This window comes from Drosophila melanogaster, chromosome X (assembly GCF_000001215.4).
Source record: "Drosophila melanogaster chromosome X".
In the NCBI taxonomy this organism is placed as follows: domain Eukaryota; kingdom Metazoa; phylum Arthropoda; class Insecta; order Diptera; family Drosophilidae; genus Drosophila; species Drosophila melanogaster.
The window spans coordinates 6,350,574-6,373,692 of record NC_004354.4 but is presented as its reverse complement, the minus strand read 5'-3'; the positions used below and the strand labels follow the sequence as shown (position 1 = coordinate 6,373,692).

The 23,119-nt window shown below is 44.6% G+C and overlaps 4 protein-coding genes, 1 long non-coding RNA gene and 1 pseudogene across 11 annotated transcripts; 4 read left to right on the top strand and 2 right to left on the bottom strand.

Moving 5' to 3' along the window:
- The first annotated feature begins 777 nt into the window (after window positions 1-777).
- Window positions 778-2,628, top strand: PpV (Protein phosphatase V). Of its 4 annotated transcripts, none has more exons than NM_001272344.1 (4): window positions 778-788; window positions 865-1,041; window positions 1,130-1,417; window positions 1,506-2,628. In NM_001272344.1, exons 2-4 carry the CDS (start codon window positions 877-879, stop codon window positions 1,962-1,964), a joined length of 912 nt encoding a protein of 303 aa, NP_001259273.1. In that variant the 5' UTR covers window positions 778-788; window positions 865-876; the 3' UTR covers window positions 1,965-2,628. The 4 variants fall into 4 exon arrangements, with proteins under 4 accessions (NP_001259273.1, NP_001259274.1, NP_001259272.1 ...); NM_001272345.1 differs by having other exon boundaries at window positions 842-1,041; NM_001272343.1 differs by having other exon boundaries at window positions 778-792.
- A 38-nt stretch (window positions 2,629-2,666) lies between these two features.
- Window positions 2,667-3,115, top strand: lncRNA:CR44816 (long non-coding RNA:CR44816). Its single transcript, NR_123812.1, has one exon. It is a non-coding gene; the product is annotated as a long non-coding RNA:CR44816 (long non-coding RNA).
- Marf (Mitochondrial assembly regulatory factor) lies at window positions 2,769-7,744 on the bottom strand. 3 transcript variants are annotated; one of them, NM_132092.3, is made up of 9 exons: window positions 7,461-7,744; window positions 6,530-7,060; window positions 6,045-6,334; window positions 5,636-5,974; window positions 5,350-5,361; window positions 4,241-5,167; window positions 4,001-4,171; window positions 3,704-3,900; window positions 2,769-3,634 (listed from the first exon to the last, which is right to left on the bottom strand). In NM_132092.3, the coding sequence occupies exons 2-9, from the start codon at window positions 6,834-6,836 to the stop codon at window positions 3,433-3,435; spliced, it is 2,445 nt and encodes an 814-aa protein (NP_572320.2). In that variant the 5' UTR covers window positions 6,837-7,060; window positions 7,461-7,744; the 3' UTR covers window positions 2,769-3,432. The 3 variants fall into 3 exon arrangements, with proteins under 3 accessions (NP_572320.2, NP_996357.1, NP_996358.2); NM_206634.2 differs by lacking the exon at window positions 5,350-5,361; NM_206635.3 differs by lacking the exon at window positions 5,350-5,361 and having other exon boundaries at window positions 7,622-7,744.
- Window positions 7,745-7,984: 240 nt separating this feature from the next.
- swa (swallow) lies at window positions 7,985-10,275 on the top strand. Its single transcript, NM_078505.4, has 3 exons — window positions 7,985-8,367; window positions 8,549-9,388; window positions 9,477-10,275. The coding sequence occupies exons 1-3, from the start codon at window positions 8,097-8,099 to the stop codon at window positions 10,010-10,012; spliced, it is 1,647 nt and encodes a 548-aa protein (NP_511060.2). The 5' UTR covers window positions 7,985-8,096; the 3' UTR covers window positions 10,013-10,275.
- A 107-nt stretch (window positions 10,276-10,382) lies between these two features.
- swaPsi (swallow pseudogene) lies at window positions 10,383-12,197 on the top strand (annotated as a pseudogene).
- A 172-nt stretch (window positions 12,198-12,369) lies between these two features.
- kdn (knockdown) lies at window positions 12,370-23,064 on the bottom strand. 2 transcript variants are annotated; one of them, NM_167072.2, is made up of 3 exons: window positions 22,739-23,064; window positions 13,814-14,791; window positions 12,370-13,701 (listed from the first exon to the last, which is right to left on the bottom strand). In NM_167072.2, exons 1-3 carry the CDS (start codon window positions 22,955-22,957, stop codon window positions 13,330-13,332), a joined length of 1,569 nt encoding a protein of 522 aa, NP_727091.1. In that variant the 5' UTR covers window positions 22,958-23,064; the 3' UTR covers window positions 12,370-13,329. The 2 variants fall into 2 exon arrangements, with proteins under 2 accessions (NP_727091.1, NP_572319.2); NM_132091.3 differs by lacking the exon at window positions 22,739-23,064 and adding an exon at window positions 21,212-21,411.
- Between the last annotated feature and the right edge of the window lie 55 nt (window positions 23,065-23,119).

Sequence of the window (23,119 nt, the reverse complement as noted above, 5' to 3'; positions counted from 1 at the left end):
GCGAATTGTCACCTTTATGGCACGTTTATTTTCCCAACTTCAGATCCAGCGAATGCGAAAAGTAAATGAAAGAAGCCAACACAATCAAATGGCAGCGTGCTAATGAGACTCTAAACAAGCTGCAGGGCCATTAACCCATGTGCCACCCCGTGCCGAAAAACGCATGCCAGCACGCTTCTCATAACCCTTAACACTTGCTGCCCGGAAAAATGAGCGGAGCTGCAAAACAAACAGCGAACAAGTAGCGTGGCGTGCGATGGCAATAAAATCTAAGAGCGTGATTATTTTCAACAAGCCAAAGAAAATATATATGTATATATATGTAAATGGGTTTGGGTTAAAAAATAAACGGATTTAAAAAGCTTTCATTGCGGACTAATTATGATTTGTGGCGGCTAAAGGCTAATTGCAACTAATTTCGCTTGCCTCCACAAAACCAAAGAAAACAATACAGAAAAACACAAAATCGACCGCCAAAGTAATTAAATATTTTGAATTTGAATTCAAATGTGTTAGCTATCGATAACATGTGACATTCTCGCTACGCAGTGTGTACACACCAAGTATACAGTTCTAATAAGAACGTCCCATGCGACTGGTGCTTGCATCGGCTAAACAAAAAATTGATGCACCATTTATCGATGGAAAACAAAAGCAAATAAAATACTCAACAATAGTATTTAAAATAAAAAGAATAGAAGAAACTTTAGATCAATTTTTTAGTACTCTAACCGTGGGCAGCAGTATAACCGTTGCTCGATAACCATTGAACACCAGCCAGTGTGACCGTAGGTGCGCAGATGGACGTGCAACCAATACTTATTTATTAACTTGTTTTAAGGCGATTTACCGTGGATTTCACAGGCAGCGGGCATCATGGGCGACGTGGACAAGTGGATAGAAGACGTGAAGAAATGCAAGTACCTGCCGGAGAACGAGCTGAAGAAGCTATGCGAGATGGTCTGCGATATCCTCCTGGAGGAGACGAACATCCTGCCCGTGAGCACGCCCGTCACCGTTTGCGGTGACATCCATGGCCAGGTAAGCGGTCATCTCCTCCGTCTTCGTCTCCTACGTCATTGCAATGTCCACTAACGCAATGCCATCGCACTCCACCCCCAAATTGCAGTTCTACGACCTGGAGCAGCTGTTCCGCACTGGAGGCCAGGTGCCGCATACCAACTACATATTCATGGGCGACTTCGTGGACAGGGGCTACTACTCGCTGGAGACATTCACCAGACTGCTCACGCTGAAGGCGCGCTATCCCAGCCGGATCACCCTGCTGCGCGGCAACCACGAAACGCGGCAGATCACCAAGGTGTACGGATTCTTTGACGAGTGCTTCAGCAAGTACGGCAATGCCAATGGCTGGAAATACTGCTGCAAGGTCTTCGATTTGCTTACCATCGCTGCCGTGAGTTGAACTATGGGATACTTCATGTGGACAACACCCTTTTAATCATTTACATATATGTTTACCCCACTGCCCCTAATGTACACAGATCATCGACGAGGAGGTGTTGTGCGTGCACGGTGGCCTGAGTCCCGAGATCATTACACTGGACCAGATCAGGACGATCGATCGCAACGGCGAGATACCGTACAAGGGTGCCTTCTGCGATCTGGTGTGGTCCGATCCCGAGGACATGGAGTACTGGGGCCAGAGTCCGCGCGGCGCTGGCTGGCTGTTTGGCCACAATGTGACCAAGGACTTTATGGCGATCAATAATCTGAACCTCATATGCCGAGCACATCAGCTGGTCAACGAGGGCATCAAGTATATGTTTGATGGCAAACTGGTGACCGTGTGGTCGGCGCCAAACTATTGCTATCGCTGCGGCAACGTTGCCGCCATTCTTAGCTTCGAAACGGCGGAGAAGCGGCAGACGAAGATCTTCCTGGCTGTTCCGGATGCGGAGCGTGTGATACCCAAGCAGAACACAACGCCCTACTTCCTGTAAAACGTTCTGATGTGATGCGATGTGAAGTGATGCAACGCAATACTATACCACATACCATACCACATACCGATCCAATACGATCCGCCCACTGTTCCGGCATCGTGGCTAATAATCATATACGCTTGTGGAGAGCAGAGCGGAGTGCAGCCTTCGACTGACTGATCCGTTTCATTTGACCACCCATGAACTCAACGCCTTAAACTCAAAACGTGCGCAACGAGCACCCCAAGCATAGCAAACACTCAGAACAGCAAACACAAGCCACACACACCACACACACACCTGTAACTTGTAATTTTCGTCTCTTTTTTTGTATGGCAAAAACACATATCTAATTCTTAAGAGCACAGTTAAAAAAAAACTTTGTTATTAGTTTCCGGCAAGTCCAAAGAGAGGGGAACACGTGAATTGATTTCTTTAAGTTGTATATCCAAGTATTGTATTTACTGATAACGGATGCTAATGGAAGCAAGAAGTATATAGAGATTCACTTTGTTATTTTGTATTCCAAACCTACATATTTATTTCTGTGAACAAACACAAAAATCATATACTTTGTACATTTTGTATTAGTAATGCTTTGAAGGAAATAAGAATAACTAAGAATAACCCAATTGTGTGATCCCGATCAAAACGATATGATTAAAACAAAAAAGACAATTCGAAATGCGTTGTCCGGTAATCAGTGGGAAAAACCAGGTGTCCCTTATTCCGCTCCCAAAATGTCCATCATCCGTCTCTGTCGTTTTCGCGACACGGCTCCGATATTCAAAGTTCCACTGAAATAATTTCGATTATGAGTTTCTTACATAAATATCATTTATTTCGTTTCGTTTTCGTTCATGAATCATTCTCATTCTCATGCTTTGCAACATCTCAACAATTGTGTTTTCATATATATTGGTTTGCTTTGCCCCAACATTTATTCTAGCGTCCCAACTCAAAAACAAATATGTATAAGTACTAGACTTTCTATTAGGGGCGAAAAAGAGGTAAATAAGTGAGTGACTTTCGCATTCTGGGGTCGGTCATCATCATGTGGCATTCATAATTCCTCGCAACTTGCTTTTCCATGGCACCTGGCCATGCTCACAGTGTTTTGGATACTTCTCTATTTGTATATATATATACGCGTGCGTTTCCGGGTCAACAATTACAAAAAAAAGAAAACTAAATAATCACACTAGCAGAGTAGTGCATGTTAGGAATTAAAAGAATTCTCAACAACAACAACGATTTGTTTAAACGATAGAGAATAAAGAGGTTCCAATCGATTGGCTCATATCATGCATTTTCTTACAAAAAAAATAAAATAAAAGAGGAGAGAAAAACTGAGAGTTGAGCAGCAAATACGTGGTGCATTAATGTTGTTGTAGTCGTTTGGGTGTTTGTCTTCGCCTGATTTCTATGATCATCCACATTCTGGTTAGTGTTTTGCCCCACGGTCAGCCAACCCACTACTGTTCCACTACTGCGGCGATATATAGTTGTGCTCGAAGATGTCCAGCTCGTTCTGTATGTAGTTGGCCTTGTTGCGAAGCAGCTTCAATTGCTTCTGGTTCGCCTCCAGGATGTTCAGCTGCGAGTCCAGCGTCTTGAGCTCATCATTCATGTCCGTGGTGGCGGTATCAACCGTGCGGCACAAACGGGCAAAGGTGCTCGACAATTCCCTGTTGAGATGTGACAGAGAATATTCGATAAGTGATCAGCGATTCAGACGCTAAGGGATCAATACTCACTGCTGCACTTGGTGGCTGCAGTTGGCCGAGGTGAGGTCGACAATCATCTTGAGCTTCTTGGTGGCATGGCGCACGTACTGCGACTTGAACGTTCGCTCCTTGGCTGAATTTGTCCACGAGAGGCGCTCGTACAGGTAGATGCAGCCGTAGAGGGCACCCACGCCCACCAGGACACGCCAGCCGATAGTTTTCAGCATCTGCAAGTGGTTTGATTTCATCACATAGCTATGCACTATCACCTGCTTGGTCGTTGGTAAGGACAAGAGGTGTTATGATAATTTAACCGTTAACACTTACGACACCGGCTACGACGAGACCACCAACGGTGCCCTGCGATCCAATGGAGGACACCGCGAAGCGTGAGATCAACGACAGCTGCTCGGGCGTAATGCCAGCCACAACGGGAGCGGGCAGCAGGCACACAGGAGTGGCTTCCACGGGCGTCGTGGTCGGCGTCGATACGCTGTGCTGTGAACGAGATTCGATGGCAGAGATATAGTAAAGGTGGTGCAACACAACTATACTGTAGAAACTCACTCCAATACTGCTCTGTCGATTGACCAGCGCCGGCTGGCCCTTCTTGCTGCGCTCGCGCACCTTGCCGGTGAAGCGCTGGATCATCGCCGCAATGCCCCAGCTGAACTTAAACTCCAGATCCTCCTGGAAGTCGGCGCAGAGGTTCTGGCAATTCAGTGAGTAGAGCATCTCGAAGGGCTGCGTGCGCACCACCATCTTGGTGCTGGTGGCCAGGAGCTGCTCGTTGGGCACCAGGGCGTGCATGCGATCGGTCATCTCCGTCTGGGCGGACTCGACGTTCATGGCCAGGGCCATGGATAGGCGGGCGCGCAGATTGCTGCCCAGGCCGCTCTCCACATGGGCATTCAATTCCTTTTTGTAGATGTTCAGCACCAAACGCTCCGGATGGAAGGGCATATTGAACTCGTCAATGAGTACGCCCAGGCGCCAGATCTCCTCGTTCAGCGCCTTTGACACCTTCTCCTCCACCTCCTCGACCATGTTGTGGATCTTCATCTTCATTTCCCGCGTAACCTGCATCATCTGCGTCTCTGTGCCCTGGATGCGTTCGGTGAGCAGGTTCTTCTGGTCCTGCTTCAGATTGCGGAATATGGTGATCCGCTCGTAAATGTTGTCCAACATTGATTTCATGTCACCCGAAACACTCTTGCCGCGCGAACTGTGCTGCTGGAACTTTGTTTTCACAGCACTCTGCGAGATGCACTCCTCGAACTTGCGCTCGAAGTCCTGGAACTCGAAGTAGCGTATCTGAAAGCCCTCGGCAATGGCACCCATGTGCGGCGGATTGCCCTTGGCCTCCTCGATGCGCGCCTGCAGCGTTTCCCTGGCGGAAACGAAGAATACCCTTTCGGCCGCCTCCTTCTCGTTGCTCACCTTTAGCTCCTTGGTGAGGAAGTCGATGCAGCGTTCCGTGTGCTGAGACTTAACCTATCAATTGATGAAATAAGCGTCTTAGAAAGTGCATAGATCAATCAATCAGGGCAACTAAGTAAGCTGCTTTGGGAAGAGTCAACAAGGAGGTGTTCATCGGTTCAATTCGATAAAGAGACCAAAGCAGAGTGGATTGGGTTTTTGTGGGACCAAGCAAGCGGGTCTAGCTCATTCATTACCTTAGCCAATTCCTGGCGTTGATTACAGTGGATAGTTGGTTGGTTGTTTGATAGATTGATTGGTTGGTTGGGTAATAAACAAAAACAAAAGACACACATCAACATAGAGAGACAACAGGCATACGAAGAGGTCCAAGAAATTACTTATGAGATGTGGCAGTGCAAAACTGCTGGCAAACGAACATATGTACACATATGTGGCATATGGTTCGCCTGCCATGTAATGGTAATGCAGGGTCTGACAGAGATTGTGGACTAACTAAAGGGGCCGCCTAGAAGATCATACCGATTCCTGGCACTCGGGCTCGTTGGCCGACGCATCCCAGCGATTGTTCAGGATGAAGATGTTCGGCTTGCTTAGCTTCTGCGAGACGGTGTGAAAGAACTGCTTCTCCGCACGCGTCATCGTTGACTCGGCATTCAGGACCAGCACAAAGACATCGGCGTTCAGGCAATGGTTATCGATCCAGTCGTCCAAATTGGCCGACACATCCACACCAGGTGAGTCCACAAAGACGACATCGTCGCGCAGCAGGCTGCAGCGTTCCCTCGGCCAAAAGATGCGCACCAAACTGCTCTCGCAGAGCTTCTCCTGGCACAAGGCATTCGCCAGTTGTTTGATGTTCTGCAAACAAGGGTCACTAGGTCATTAGGCGAAACACATTTCCCAGAGGAGAGCTGAGTAGCCCACTTACCACCACATTTAGCTTCTCCTCGGAGCCCTCTGTCATAAGATACGCCTCGCCGCCATTGCTGCCCTCCACTTGGCAGAAGCAATTCGTGGTGTGCCCAATGCCGCTGGGCAGGATCTTCTCGCGCAACATGGCATTAATCACCGAGCTCTTGCCGTTGGAGGTGCGTCCAAAGAAGGCCACCTTCATGTGATCCCGCTGCAGTACTTCGCGAATGGCCGCCACCTTGTACACATAGCTTTCGAACAGCTCCCGTTCCGCCTTGTCCACGATCTCCGCTTCCGCGTGCAGGGCTGAAAGAGCAACGAACATTGGTTTAACTGGGTATTTCGCCAAAGGCAATAGATGTTAGATAAGAATCAAAATTTCACCATTTCCCTTGTAAAACGATGAACTGAATCATAATCGTTCTTATCGAATACCATGCAACATAGAGGTTCAAGGATTGGCTTCTGTTGGGTATTTTAAAAATATAATACATAACTCACCGTTGATAAAGGTGGTCGTCTCATGGACATACTCCTCGATCTCGCCGTAGATATCGTTGATCTTCTTTTTGGCGCGCACAAAGATCTGGAGCGGTGATTTGTCGTTGGATTGATAGAGCCGCGATTCCGGTAGCAGATTGGCGGCCATTGTGGAGCCGGATTGTTGCAGCGATGAGTTGAACCGGGATAGCGGGGAACCGGGTCCGGATTTGTCCACCGTGTCCGTGGAGGAGGCGTGACGGTCGTCGTCGGCGGGGCCCGTTTGCCCGGTCACCATCGAGATGGTGCGGTTCAAGTAGGCCGCCATTTCGGGATCCGGTTTATGGTTGATTCGGTTTAGCAGATGGTTTTTTGGTAGAAGAAGAGAATTGCGATACAAAACAAAAGGTATGCAGCCCAGGGGATTTGGTTGTTCAGACTTCCAACTTCTGCAACTTCGCCGCCAACCCGAAACTCAAAACTTAACTATCTCTGTTTATTGTGTGTTATATTGCTTTTGGGGGTATTTGCTCAAAAATCAACGTCATAAAACTGAAACGAAATTAAATGAAAAATTATGACACGAAAGAAAAAACAAAACGATTGAATACAGTGCGCACCAGATAAGCTCAACTTGAGTGGTTTAAGTGTTAAACAAAATGTGCGCTACAAAATCAAGCATGTGTTTGCTAAGTATATCTTAGAGAGAACATAAACTATTGATTTGTTGTTCGCTATGTCGAGAGTGCACTGTATTTGGCGAAAAGGAAAATACCGCAACGCAAATTGCACGCACACACACACACGTGGTCCAATTGCGCTGCAAACAAATATAGGCGAAAAAAGTATAATAATCTAATGTTTTTGGTTTTTCTTTTTTCTGACAATTTACATCTGTGTGCGTAAATCGAGTTGATAAAGTTTAATCTGCCCTCTCGCTCTATCAACTAACCTGATTAATGCCACTCTCGCTCATATTTGTATTTGTTTTATTTTATATTTGTATTTATTTTCCTCTCCGGTTGTTCGATTCTTTTAATTGCTGCCCCTCAGCTGATGCGTTTTCAAATGGCAAATTGTGGAAAGCGTGGTTCGAACTTCCAATAACCGTACATTGCCGACTAGAATCCAGTTGCAGAGAAGCAATTTCACGAAATTTAGTTAATATTATTAATTTTTTTTAAATGCACATGATGTAACGTTAAGGTGACCAACTCATGTTGTTCGCTGACATCCGGCGTTAGTGCATTTTTATGCCTTCCCATGTCTAGTATATTTTTATGCCAGTCGAAAGCTTAATATGGTATTTTTTCAATTCGCTGCCATATTTAATTGAAATTAATTTTTTTCAATTACTACCACCTAGCTTATTTTTATTTTTATTGTCTAATTTAAATTTTGTCTAATTTAAAAATAGAATTTACCCTGACAATGATTTTCACTGATTGGAAATGGTCACACTAGCCAGTTTCCAGTTAGCCAGAATGTAACGGCGCCTTTCCCGCTCCAATTGGAATCCGCGTGTAATTTTGTGTCTCGTGTTAATTGTATTATTTCCCCCGCTTTTCGGATTTCCGCATAAAAAGCGATGAGTCTACAGGACGAGAGTTTTCCGACGGACGAGCTGTTTGACCAGCTGAACAATTTGAGTAGCAGTGGCGCCAGGAATACCTGGTTCGCGGAGCACCATAAGCCCGCAGTCTTCGAGCGGGATACAGCGCCATTTTTGGAGATCTGCTACGCGGATCCAGACTTTGATGCGGATGGGGATGTGGCCAACAAGAGCGCCAAGACATGCGTAAGCGATCCCGTGGGTCGTGATCAGGAGGATGAGGACGACTATGATGAGGATGTCGATGGTAAGAAGTGTTCGCTCTCTCTCTACACTTGCTTAACTACAATGGGAGAAATATTCCCATCAAACATATCTCATATATGTATAATTTTGGTACTTCCATGTCTCGATGTATAATGGGTACTTCATTCAATGGGCACAGTCAATTAGCTAGTGCTAACATGTATCCTTTCTTATTCAACCAGGCGATGATCATAAACTGGGTTGCGAGAAGGCTCCATTGGGCAGCGGGCGCTCCAGCAAGGCGGTCTCTTACCAGGACATCCATTCGGCCTACACGAAGCGCCGCTTCCAGCACGTGACCAGCAAGGTGGGCCAGTACATAGCGGAGATCCAGGCGCAGGACCAAAAGAGACGCAATGTGAAGTTCGCCGGATTCCAGCGAGTGAACTCTATGCCGGAGAGTCTAACGCCCACATTGCAGCAGGTGTATGTCCATGATGGTGACTTCAAGGTGGACAAAAACTGCCAGACTCACTCCAACTCCGATTCGAATTACAATTCCAATTCAAACAACTCTAGCAGCAGCTTTGATCGATTGCTGGCCGAGAACGAGAGCCTGCAGCAAAAGATCAACTCATTGAGAGTAGAAGCGAAGCGTCTGCAGGGCTTCAACGAGTATGTCCAGGAACGACTGGACAGAAAGACAGATGATTTTGTGAAGATGAAGTGCAATTTCGAGACCCTGCGCACCGAGCTAAGCGAATGCCAGCAGAAGCTTAGGCGCCAGCAGGACAACTCACAGCACCACTTCATGTACCACATTCGATCGGCGACCAGTGCCAAGGCCACTCAAACGGATTTCCTGGTGGACACCATACCCGCCTCCGGAAACGTCCTGGTCACACCCCATCCCCTGGGCGACCTGACCTACAACAGCAGCAAAGGATCCATCGAGTTGGCACTGCTCAGTGTGGCGCCTTCTGCCCGAGTGGCCCAGAATCCCGTCCAGGTCCAACGCGCGATTCATCCACAATCTTTGGACTTTAGCAGCGTTAGCACCGAAGCTGATGGCAGCGGTAGTGGTAAGCAATCGCAATGCTATTTTATTAGATCTGTAGATTATTTCGAATAAGATTGACTAACATGGATTTTTGTTGGTTTCTATTCAAGGCGAACATCGTGTGGAAACCTCATCCAGGGCCTTGGTCAGAAGAACCCCGGCGCCCAACAACTCGGAAACCAGCCAGCCGAGCAGCAACGACTCGGCCATCGAGGTGGAGGCGCACGAGGAGGAGCGACCCAGCTCCAGGCGGCAGTGGGAACAACAGGGGGAGCTCATCTCGCCCAGGCAATGGGGCCAGCATGAGGGCATGTACTACTTTGACAAGCGCAACAACCGAGTCATCGAGGTGATGGGCTTCAATATCAGTCAGGGGCGCAATCAGAGCCATGACACCATTCATAATCAGAGCATCAACGATAGTCAGACGCGTCTGCTGGTCCACTCGATGTCGATGTCGCATTTGGAGGCGCATGACCACTTTAGGAGTAAAAGGACGACACTGGGCAGTCGGATGCTACGATTCCTGGGGCCCTGCGTTCGCTGCCGTAATGGTGATCCATTGAACCGCAGCAATGTCACATACAAGGATGGTTTGCCTGCGATGCCCGAGGAGGAGTTCGTTGACCAAAGGAACCAGCGCTAGTCCAGCCTTCCACCATCCACTTTTATTTATTTATTGTATGTATTATCATATCCTGTTATTTTATGTCGCGTTATGTCGATTCAATTAGTCCAAATTTTTAATGCCATAGCATTCAGTTAACCAATATGTGCATGTATAACCAAATTTGAAATTCGTTAGTAACTTTCCTCCAAAGGAAAATAATCTTTTTGGCGAATTGTGTAGTGAAACGTATTATTTATTTCTATCCAAGCAAATTTGTACTTGTTTTAATAAAAAAATTTTGCACACTTGCATTTATATCCGATTTGTTCGGGTTGATATATCATGTATTGAAATCATGTGAATCCCATGCAGATTCAGTTACATTGACAGTGGCTGCTTTGCGACTTCGGCCACACTGGCAGTTTCAATTACGCAGAGCTTCAGCATTCGTCACCAATGTTTCGCACCATTTCGCATTTTTGGAGATCTGCTACGCGGATCCGGACTTTGATGCGGATGTGGCCAACAAGAGCGCCAAGACATGCGTAAGCGATCCCGTGGGTCGCGATCAGGAGGATGAGGACGACTATGATGGGGATGTCGATGGTAAGAAGCTTTTCCCCCTCCCCATCCCACTCTCTTAACTTGCTTAACTAAACTAGGAGAAATATTCCCATCAAACATATTTCATATACAGGGAACTTTTTCTGTGCACGTTACCTTTTGTTATAACTTCATACGCTTTCATTTCAAAATTTGTTTCTTACCATTCATACATATATAATTTTGATACTTCCATATCTCGCTGTAAAATGGGTACTTCAGACAATGTGCACAGCCAATTGGCCAGTGCTAACATGTATCCTTTCTTCTTCAACCAGGTGATGATCATAAACTAGGTGGCGTGGAGGCTCCATCGGGCAGCGGGCGGTCTAGAAAGGCGGTCAACTACCTGGACATCCACTCGGCCTACACGAAGCGCCGCTTCCAGCACGTGACCAGCAAGGTGGGCCAGTACATAGCGGAGATCAAGGCGCAGGACCAAAAGAGCGACATGCCGAAGAGTCTAACGCCCACATTGCAGCAGGTGTATGTCCATGATGGTGACTTCAAGGTGGACAAGAACTGCCAGACTCACTCCAACTCCAATTCGAACTGCAATTCCAATTCAAACAACTCCAGCAGCAACTTTGATCGATTGCTGGCCGAGAACGATAGTCTGCAGCAGGAGATCGAGTCATTGAAAGCAGAGGCGAAGCGTATGGAGGGGTTCAACGTGTATCTCCGGGAACGACTGAACAGAAAGAGAGATGATTATGTGACGATTAAGTGCAGTTTTGAGACCCTACGCACCGAGCTAAGCATATGCCAGTATAGGCTGAGTCGCCAGAAGGACAACTCACAGCCCCACTTCATGTACCACATTCGATCGGAAAAGGCCACTCAAACGGATTTCCTGGTGGACGCCATACCCGCGTCCGAAAACGTCCTGGTCACACCCCATCCCCTTGGCGACTTGACGCCTACTGCCCGAGTGGCCCAGAATCCCGTCCAGGTCCAACGCGCTATTCACCCCCAATCCTTAGACTTAAGCAGCGTTAAAACGGAAGCTAATGCCAGCGGTAGTGGTAAGCAATCCTATATGCTATTGAATAAGATCTGTAGATTATTTCTATTCAAGGCGAACATCATGTGGACACCTCATCCATGGCGTTGGTCAGAATGACCCCGGCGCCCATTCAATCTCCTCCAGCCAATGGGGCCAGCATGACGGCATGTACTACTTTGACAAGCGCAACAACCGAGTCATCGAAGCTTCAATATCAGTCAGCGGAGCAATCAGAGCCAAGACACCATTCATAATCAGAGCATCAGCGATAGTCAGAAGCGTTTGCTGGTCCGCTCGATGTCGATGTCTTGCCTGCGATGCCCGAGGAGGAGTTCGTTGACCAAAGGAACCAGCGCTAGTCCAGCCTCCACTATCCACTTTTATTTATTTATTGTATGTATAATCATATCCTGCTAAGTGATCCAATTAGTCGAAATTTTTAATGCCACAGCATTCAGTTAACCAATATGTGCATGTATAACCAAATTTCGAATTCGTTAGTGACTTTCCTCCAAAGGAAAATAATCTTTTTGGCGAATTGAGTAGTGAAACGTAATATGTTTTTCTAACCAAGCATATATGTACTTGTTTTAATAAAAAAAAAATTTGCACAATGTGTCCGAATTGTGCGGGTAGACATTTTTGAAATCATGTGAATCACATGCAGTTTCGGTCACACTGGCAGTGGCTGCTTTGCGACTTCGGCCACACTGGCAGTTCCAATTTAGCAGAGCTTCAGCATTCGTCACCAATATTTCGCACCCTTTCGCTCCGAAAATGTACAAACGATCTGCGATTCAAGTTTGCTAAGATTTATTGTGGGTTTTGCTTTCTCGAATACACTTGCACGGCGATGAACGAACGCGTTTGCAGCTTCCACTGGTGGAGTTGACAATAACTACTCTCTATGCATTATATTATTTATTGTTCTGTTTTTTTATTGAGTTTTTTTCAAATGTTTTTGTTGGTTTCTTTACACTTGTTTGTTTGTATCTTGTTTGCATAATAAATTATAGTTAAATTAAAAGTAAAATGTTATCAAGTTAGTAATTTTTTTTTAGGTTTTTCAGGCGGGGTGGGTGCTGGTGGGTCGGGCGGGCTTTTTGGGGGATAAATCATTAAGGTCGTGTCGTGGTTAGTCCATCGATCGGCTAAGATGAACAAAATATAAACATAACAAACTTAATAAAGAGTGGGTATCGTGGGCGGTTTCGGGTGGGGGAAATGCTGAACATAAACAATAGGCGCAAACATTTTACTCTCTCTGCCTGTCCCTATATATATAGTCAATCGTATATATATATATATATATATATATATATATTTATATATATATATAGCTTATACAAATAATTAAGTGGTTGCTTGTCGGTTGCCCTTCGTTAATTATTTTACTACTAAAAATATGTTTCTGCCTTATTTCCAACTTATTGTTTTGCAGTTGCAGTGTGTTGCAGTTTTCTTCTGGTTTTCGTTTTTGTCCTATTGGTTCGTATTTGGTTGCTCTTCTCCTCAACTACACATCTCCAACTCCCTCAATATCAGCGTCGTCATATCGATATCCATCCAATCCAATCCCATCTCATCCTAATCCAATCCGATCGATTCTCTCTCTCTCTCTATCTCTCTCTTTCTGCCTCTTCCCTCGTCAATTACAATCTACAGCTTCTGCATTTTACGTCCATCGTCCTCCGGCTACAAAAGGTTGAACTCCAGCTCCTCCCGCTCCTCCTGCTCCAGTTGCTTACTTCTGGACCATTTTGACCAGCAGATCGGTGGAGAATGACTTGGGGCGCTCGATGGGCAGGCCGAGGGCGCGATCCCAGACGAGGGAGGCCAGCACGCCGAGGGCACGGGAAACGCCGAACAACACGGTGTAGTAGTTCATCTCCTTCATGCCGTAGTACTGCAGCAGCACACCGGAATGGGCATCTACATTGGGCCAGGGGTTCTTCACCTTGCCGGTCTCGGTCAGAATTGGTGGCACCACCTTGTAGATCTTCGACACCAGCTGGAACGTCTCGTCCTCGGGCAGGTGCTTCAGCGCGAACTCACGCTGGCAGGTGTAGCGGGGATCGGTCTTGCGGAGCACGGCGTGTCCGTAGCCGGGAACCACCTGGAAAATGTGCAAGTAGTTTTGGTAAATACAAATCTCTGTTGTTTTTTTTTACATAATCAGGATTAAATTATATAATATGAAAATCATATTCATGGAGAAATGAACCTACCTGTCCGGACTTGAGGGTCTTCCAGATGTACTCCTTGAGCTGCTCCTCCGACGGGTTGTTGCCGGCCTCCTTCTGCAGCTTGCGCAGCCACACGAGCACCTCCTGGTTGGCCAGGCCGTGCAGGGGACCAGCCAGACCGTTCAGGCCGGCGGCAAAGGAGAGGTAGGGATCGCTGAGGGCGGAGCCCACCAAGTGAACGGTGTGGGCAGACACGTTGCCACCCTCGTGGTCACTGTGGATGGTCAGATAGAGACGCATCAGCTCGGTGAAGGGGGCGTTGTCGTAGCCGAGCATCTTCACAAAGTTCGCCGACCAATCCAGGCTGGAGTCAATCGAACGGGAGCCCTTGCCGCCGCGATAGGTGTTGCAGTAGATGGTGGCCGCCACCACTGGGAGCTTGGCGATCAGGTCCATGCTGTCCTCGTAGACGTACTCCCAGTACTTGCTCTTGTGCACACCATCCGAGTATGCCTTGGCGAATTTGCTGTCGTGATTCAGCGCAGTGACGGCGGCAGCAAACTGCGACATCGGGTGCAGGGTGGTGGGCATGTTGTTCAACATGGTGACCACGTGCTGGGGCAGGGCGGCGCGCTCGGCCCATTCGCGGGACAGCTGCTGCACCTGGGACTTGGTGGGCACCTCGCCGGTCAACAGCAGCCAGAAGAGACCCTCGGGCAGGGGCTCAGTGCCGCCATCGGCGGCTGGCAGAACCTTTTGGCACTCGGGAATGGAGAGGCCGCGGAAGCGGATACCCTCGTCAGCATCCAGCACCGAGGTCTCGGTGACCAGGGCCTTGATGCCGCGCATGCCGCCGTACATCATGTCGATGGTCGTCTCGCCCATCTTGGTGGCGCCATGCTGCTTGCGGAAGTTCTTTACGCGCTCCTGCTCCTGGGGCACCTTGGCGGCCAGCACGTCGCGCAGGCTCTTGCCATCGGCGGCGATCATGCGAACATAGGCTCCCACATTTGGCAGTTTCTGGAAGAGAGCATATGTAGTTTTAGTAATTATGTTAAGCAATTAAACAAGAAGTGCTAGAAATAAACAAAGGCAACATAAGACACCCAAAAAAATAAACAATTGATTATGATTCAAACAAAAGAAAAGCATAGACTTCCAGTACTGATAATAAGTTCGGGTTCCACCATTAATCGAAGATAATTGCAAGTTATCGTTTATTGTCTATCAATTTATCGACGACAATCGTCAGAGCTTTCCAGGAATTGAATGAAATCGAAATATTAACCGGCTTACATAGAGATTATGTAGAAATGCAATTTAAGCCCCCCGTCGGGAACATAAAAAGTCGAGCCAATTCTCGAAAGCCTGACAAGCTAACAAGCACTTCCGATCAATGTTATCGATTGCAAATCGACCGTTTCGTCATTGTCATTGAACTACGCTTTCAAGTACAAGGCGAAAGGCACATTCATGTGCACTTACATTCCATATATTGAGTAATTCCCCGTCAGTCTGTGTGCTCGTCTGAGCTCAGCTGATAAAGCTGCATTGCCCAGCCATTGGCTCGGTTATGTCAGCATTTGAACATTTTGCATTTTTAGTGACTCAGACACGTCAGATTCGCTGGGTTGGACGAACTGCGAGTGTGGCACAAACAAATGTTTGCCGGCATTTAATTGAATTCAACTTAACCGCCGGTTCAATGAACCGCCCACAACACACCTGATTCAATTCCAGGTTTACATATTTTTTTTGTTTGCATTTATTTAAATTACATATGCAAAAGAATCGCTTTGAGATCATATATATATGTACACATATAGGAAGGAAGTGATCTTCAATTGTTAATTTGACCCTACTTTCTTTCAATAATTGAAATAAAAGTTTAAGATCATAAGGAAATTTAAAAGAAAAAAAAAAATTTAAGTAACAACTTAACTAAAATATTTAACTGAAGGGAATAACATCTCAACTCGTAGAAAAATGTGTATTTTTTTTTTTAATAAATGGAACATTCCTAATGTGGAAAAGCTCTTAAACTGGAACACCCCAGTGATCTTTAGCCACGCGTTGGCATTTGTCAAATAAAACGAAGCGAAATGGAATGGAAAATGCGATTCCGAGCCGCGAGTCCGATTTCAATTCCGATTCCGCTCGTCGGGCGCAAAGTGCGGATTTGTATTTGATTGACGGGCGTTGTGGAGCACACACCCCCCCCCCCTCTCCGCTCCACCGCACCACTATGTACATATATCCCCACCACTCTGGCATGATTTTCTTTATTTTTCTTGCTGCGCGGCCAGTGGGTCAACAAATTCAATTAACCAAGTGAACTTGTGGCGCCGCCGCCTGCAAAATTGAATTGCATGATTCGCGGACCAATTTAACGGGTGAGCCGCCAAGCGATGACCGGTTTTTCATTCACGTTCATTGATAAAAAGCCTTTTGGCTAAAAAACGACGTGCATATTAATTACCGATAATAGCCGAGCAGCATATCAAAATACAAAACAGGCTTTCCGTTGTTGGTAACCGCAAATCCTTTGGTTTTTCTTACCACAAAACGATACACTGAGCGAAAAGGTACTCAGAACTCAAATAACAAGAAATACAATTCCCATTTCACATCATTCTTGTTTTTCTTCTGTATAGTGGGAAATCGGAACCCCAAGATATCAAACATCGTTTTGTAGCCAATGCGGCAAACCGCAAGTGAAATGCTCATGTTTCTAATGCTAATTGAGCTGTCAAACGCGAAAATGGTTTGCATAACAAAAAAATAAATAAATAATAATATAACAAAAAAACAATGACCACGCACCACTGTACTACAGCTGCTATCTAATCGCTATGCTCCGCAATTATTTCACTTTTCCGGAGTGATGAGCGGGAGGGGGCACTAGAGGTGGTGGGAGGGGGGGGGGGCAGTTTTTTTTTTTGGCAGAGTGGACACTTGAAGCGAGCCTCAGGCTCCAGGCGAGAATATGTACGTACATACGACTGGCGGGCCCATTATCTGGGCCAGAGGCGTGCGTTCATCTGCTGATAAGCCCAAGCCCCCGACAATGGGCGAGCATGTGTACAAGTAGTAGTAGTATAAGTAGTAGTATATGTATGTAGTAGTTAGTTGTATATGTAGTATTAGATGTTCCGAATAGATTTCAAGGTCTCACGCGCCGGCAATTATCGCATGTCTAACTGTGGGCAGCGTTTGCCATGTCATCAAGGAAGCGTTCTGGCTATGGTTCTGGACTCGCGTGTTGTGACGGCGCCGGCAGACTTGCTTCACTTCTTTCACCTCGATCGAATGATCCGATCCATCGGGTTACGCAATGTATATACATATACATATATATATATATATAAGTGCGAAAACGAAACAGAAACCTTGAGAAAGCCGGGAAAGCCTCGAGCGCCGAGCGTCGAGCAGCGAGCAGAGTTGTCATCGAGGTGAGCCGCCGTTGACCCCGCGGCGATGGAATCAAGTGTTCTCACACAACAGACTACAGTGAAGCTGCATCGGAAGTAAAACTTTAAATGCTCCATACCATAATATGCAATTAAACCCATGCGAGTTATGCAACTGACAGAATGCACGATGAAACGAAGTCTGTACTTCAATCGCTTGGCATTTGAATGGTGATCATGGAAACGGTTGCATCCCACTATGGATGATGAATGGTGGTGGGTATCGGTCGGGGTATGGGGCAATGGGCAATGGGAACCTTGGGCCGCCTTGCATCGCGTGGCGTTTTCAATTCGACTTTAATGATATCTGCTATTAGAGAGCGACCGCTTGTCGGTTGTCTAATAATTGCAGTCACCGAGTTAATCGTCTTAATTAAGTTTAGAGCGCTGCGTTTGCCATTCTCCACTATAGTTAGTAGTAGTTGTAGTGGTAGTAGTGCCATTTTATTGTCTCTGCCGCCGAAAGTAAACGGACATCATCACACAATCGCATCGCATTGAAAGTACCGCGTGACGTAATCCCGTCACTCAACTAAATTCAACTCAAGTCAACTGGAGAATCGTTGTTTCGTTTCGGATTGGATCGGATCGGATCAGTTGAACAAACTTCAGATGCCTGTCTGTTGTTGCCGGGTCGCAATTTTCTTCCCTCAGTCATTTAAATGCTGTAAAATACAAAGTCTGACTAAGCAAAGATCATAATGGGGACTTTTGCGAGAAATTGCGGAATTAAGCAGATTCCAATTTACATATTACAGATTCCGGTTGCCAGGTTCTTAAGATCTTTGCGTTTCTGCTGTAAACGTAACGATGTTCGGCAAATGGAAAAAAGTTTGGTAATTAGTTACTATTTAAAATACAAAATTTTGCTTTATGTGCAGCCCTGTTCGAACTTTTATGACCATCAATCATACGGATACATTTGTATCTTGTATCTACAAAGCGAACAATTTGCGCATTGCGAAATCGCCCAAATCGTACATAGTAGTATGTATACAAATATTTGGCCGTCTTTTTATCATAATCAAAATAAAAACTGATTGAGTTAACACCTTATTCGCATTCGCATTCGCATTCCCAGTTGGTTTGCGTGGGGGCTTTGCGTGTCCGCTTTATCAGCGATATGGCGACGTCTACCGATCATGTGCTTCAGCGGCAAATTTGTCACGCTTATCAGTTCGCTCCGAAAACGACGGGGGTGTTAGTTATAAAGGGGGCTTATACAATGTACCATATAGTATATATGCTATAAGGAGATATGGACAACAGACTGGGCGGGGCGCATTGTGGAAAGGCTAAAAGCTATCTGAAATGCTGCACGCATTACTGATTTAGACAATTTTACTTGCAAATCATACAGGAAGATATAAATGTATATATATATATATACAGTATTACAGATTTCTATTTGCAATGCATTTAGTATTGTTCGGCAATGCATTCTCCCAACAAGGTGACATTTTTACTGAGTTGCATAAGCCTGCGATTAAACATATTGTTGTAATATACACAAATGTACATATGTACGTCGATTGTTTGTGAATTAGTATTATAAGAGGAGGTTAGTCAGCATAAAGTTCATGTCATGGTACATATGTAAATTTGGATCATAAAGCCTTTATGGATGGGAGAAACCCTTAGCTGATAACAGCAAAAAAAAAAAACATAACGCTGTTGATACGAAGTGTTGATATACGATGGGATTCATTAATTATTTATTATTCTGATGGCAAGGAGGGGGGGTTTTTTTTCGCCGGATTTTAGCCATGAACATCTGAAGTTTGGTCAAATAGTGATGATTTGGTTCCATTATCTCTCGTATCTCGGGACCCTCGAACTTTCCATGACGTTTAAGAAGGCGGCGTGTTATCACGCGCATAACTAGAATTCTGGATTGGCATTAATCCAGGTGGAAAAAATGGTCCACTTGAGCTTTGCCCGCTGGTCATAAAATCCCTATTTAGATTCGCTAATCAAAAATGCGCACCGGTCGTAAAAGCTAATGTACAAATTGTGTATAAATTATGCATTTGCTCTTATGCAATCGCTTGATCATCTGTTTACTTTTTCCGCTCTCTAACGGCACTCTTCTTACTTTCCACTCTCTCTTTCGCTTACTCTCTAATTCTCTGTCTCTCCCCTCTTGGTTTGTTTTGGAAAAACAAAAGGAAAAAGGCTTGTGGGCGTTACGTAAGAGTTGTCACGATTTGTGACGTATTAGCGGAGAGGCGTTAAAAAATTTCGCGTGTTGCCATTTCGTCAAACTACGTCAAACGCAAATAAAACAGCGCTTTTTTGCTTTGGCCTAAACACTTGGCAGAAATATGTGGGTTATTGGCCAATTTGCTGCATATAAAATATGTAGATATATTGCATGTAATTGTTGGAAGTGGAAAACAAACAAATTAAACCTTTTCTACTGTAACATTTACAAGAATTATTTATAGACAAAATAAGCAAAAACCTAAAAGCAGAGAAAAGAAAAACAAAATTAAATAAAACGCGTCAGCACCAACATTTTTTTGGCACTCGGCCAGCGGCGGCAGAACAGGAAGAAGAAGATTTGGGGAGTGTGCATAACATTTGGGGAATCTACACGGCGAGAAATAATTGCAGCATACATTAATAATTAATTTAATAATTATCGCAGACTGCACAAATAACAAAATTGGGTCAAAATTACACTTGTAATTACTGTTTCCCTTGATTTTAATTTTAAATGAAGTTATATGTATTTGATTGTTCATATATGCATTATACATTATTATAATTCTGTTATTATTAAAGGACACTTTCAAACGTTTGTTTGTTATTAAAGTTGCCGCATTGACCTTAATTTCCTTTTTTGCCTGTGTACTTATTACCCCACGCAGGTCAAAGAGAAAGCAAATCACCCCCGAAAAAAATCAAAAGGAGGCTCGTCCTGCAAGCCCTTTTTTGTGTGTATGTGTGCACGCCGTGGGTGTACATTTGTACGTACGTGTGTGTGTGTGTGCTATTGATTTTTCTCATTACAAAATCGCAAGTACTATTCTTTTTGTCATTTTTCTCGTTCTTGGCATTATGCAATCCGCTCACATGCAAATGTGCATTGCCGGTGGGTGGTAAGTGGGCGTGCTGCTGCTCCTCCTTTTGCTTTAAGGTCATTCGGCGGACACTTCTCTTTTGCAAAAGAGAGATGGTGTGTCTTCCTTCTATCGCTTTTGGCAACAACAAAAGCACAGCATAAGCATAGTGACACGCATGAGAAACGAAACGGGAACGAATGAAAGGGGAAAATGGTATTCTCTGTTTTTTTCTCTGCTCTCTCTTGCTCGACCAACTCTCTCTGCCTTACGCTCTTTTTCTTCACTTCGCTCTGCGCCGTGGCATTTGTTTTTGTTGTTGTAAATTTACAAGAATAAGACCCAAAAAAAATCAAGCCGGACTTGTGGAAATTTACCAAAAAAAAATTTAAAGCGGGCGGCCCAAAAAGAGACAAAGTTCGTTAAACCCACAAAGAATATAGAGATTTTTATTTATAGGCATTCCGATGTTGCCAAAAAAAAAAAGAAATGGGCGAATTTCATTTGGCGATTATGTAATGTATTAGAAGACACACATACACACAGGCACACACATACGTACGTACATGCATACACGTTAGCACTTATCATTCGCCAACAACAATGAAGAGAATAAAGTTCTTAATCGCAAGCACATGTCTGGAAATTCTTTTTTTTTCAATTCCAGCGTGACGTGTGTTGAAGAAGAAGAAGAGGATGGGAAAAGAGGAGTAGGATCAGATGAGGGATGGGTTGAGGAAGAGCGAAAGGGAGGGGAGAGGACGAAGGTTTTAACAACAGAAGCGACACACTTTACGGTTAGCTAACTGGAAGGAGGTGGATAGAGATCCCAGGAAAGCATGGGAATTCGATACACTGGTCGAAAAGCAAAGGGGTAATTCGAAAAGTTAAAATGAAGAACTCACCTGTGCCTCGGACAATTTCCGTGCGGAAATGCGATAGAGCGACATGGCAATGCGATTACGTACGGCTGCGAGTAGAAGAAAAACACTTTCGCCTTGGCTAGAAAAAAACACACACACAGAAAAAAATTTGCTTTCCTTTTTCTGGAAGTGAAGTGTTCTTTTCGTGGGTCTCTCGTCTAGCAGCTGCGCGGCAACTGAATGGCGCCAATCGCATTTTCTGCGGGAAGGGGCGGCACGAGCGCAAAGAACACCCGCTAATTCCCACGCAACGGCGTTTTCCGCTCTCCCCCAGAAAGGTCACACTTAAGGTGGGCTGCCTGCTCTGGTACTTGAAAAAAAACGCCCACGCAACTTATTTAATTGAAATAGATGTTATATGCTTTGGATGCATTTTTGCTCTACTAAGATCCATATAAATTGACATTTGCTCGAGTGCAGACTAGTTTTCAATTCCAATTTTAAAAAAGTCTATTAGCTATCCCAGTCGACACCCCCCATTTCCATGCATTTTAAACCGCTCCCTGACATTGTCTGTTTGCTATAGAGTATAAATACTGTCGTGTGAGGGAAATATCTTTTTATTGCGGGAAAATCAAACACCGACTTTTGTAAAAAATAATCATATTTCAACTGAAGTTTTATAATAAAGCTTTGCCGAAAAAGGCCACAGATCAATAAAAAGTTCGATATTCACGAAGACGTTTATCATCATAACTTTGTTAAAACTTGTCGTACAGTTTACAATTTAGTAGTTTTAATTACTTAGTTTTAGTAGTTTTTTTACTTTTAGTAGCGAATTCGCAGTGCTAGGATTCCTACCACTTTTTGAAGGATTTAGGGAAATTAATTTTTGGGTCAATTTTTTTTTTGTAAGGGGTAACATCATCAAAATTTGCAAAAATTGGCCAAAAAATAGAATTCCTATTTTTTGATACAGTTCGACAGGGAATTTAAATACGAGCTCGACGAGGTATTGCATTCCGTATTCAGACAATTATTTTTAAAGTTATGGCAAAAAAAAACTGATTCTTTTATGACGGAAAATCGAAAAAAATTATTTTTGCAAAAATTACAAAATTATAGATGGGCATTTTAATCATAACTTGACTAAAAGTGATCACAAAGCGAAAAGAATAACTGTTTTGAGCAGCTAATTGCGAAGGCTAACCATCCCAATCACTTTTTGACCGATTTGGAAAAACTAATTTTTTGGTAATTTTTCGCATTTTTTGTAAGGGGTAACATCATCAAAATTTGCGAAAAATGGTCAAAAAATAGAATTTCCATTTGTGGATACAGTTTGATAGGGAATTTAAATACGAGCTCAACGAGATATGGAACTCCATATTTGGACAAATATTTTTAAAGTTGTGGCCAAAAAACTGATTCATTTTTGAACGAAATTTGGAAAAACAGATCTTGGCAAATATTAAATAAAATTTGTTTATGGTCATATGGTCTTGGTCACCTTTCTCGCTGTTATGGAAAAATCAGATGAAGGGAGATTTATATTAAAAGAAAACTCACTTGGGCATCCTGCATATCAGGCATGTTCAAGGTTTCCGGAGTCGCCGATTGTTGCTGCTCCTTGAGATTGCCAGTCACGTTATCCTTTTTGGAACGCATTCGGAATGAACTTGGAGTCCCAATGGACTTCGAGTCCCACATAGAATTTTTAGCCAAATAACGTCGTTGAAAGGCAAAATGATGGCCCAAAGAGCCATTTCCGAAACGGCGTACGAACATTACTACTTTTAGCTGTAAATATATACGATATTTCGAAGTTTCTAGTTCGCTTTTTCTCTTGTTTTTGGGAATGTGAAAGCTAGTGATGTAGGATACAAAAATTTATTTTGACAGGAAAGCGATTGCGATAAATATAGGGATGGTATCAAACAGTTCGGAATA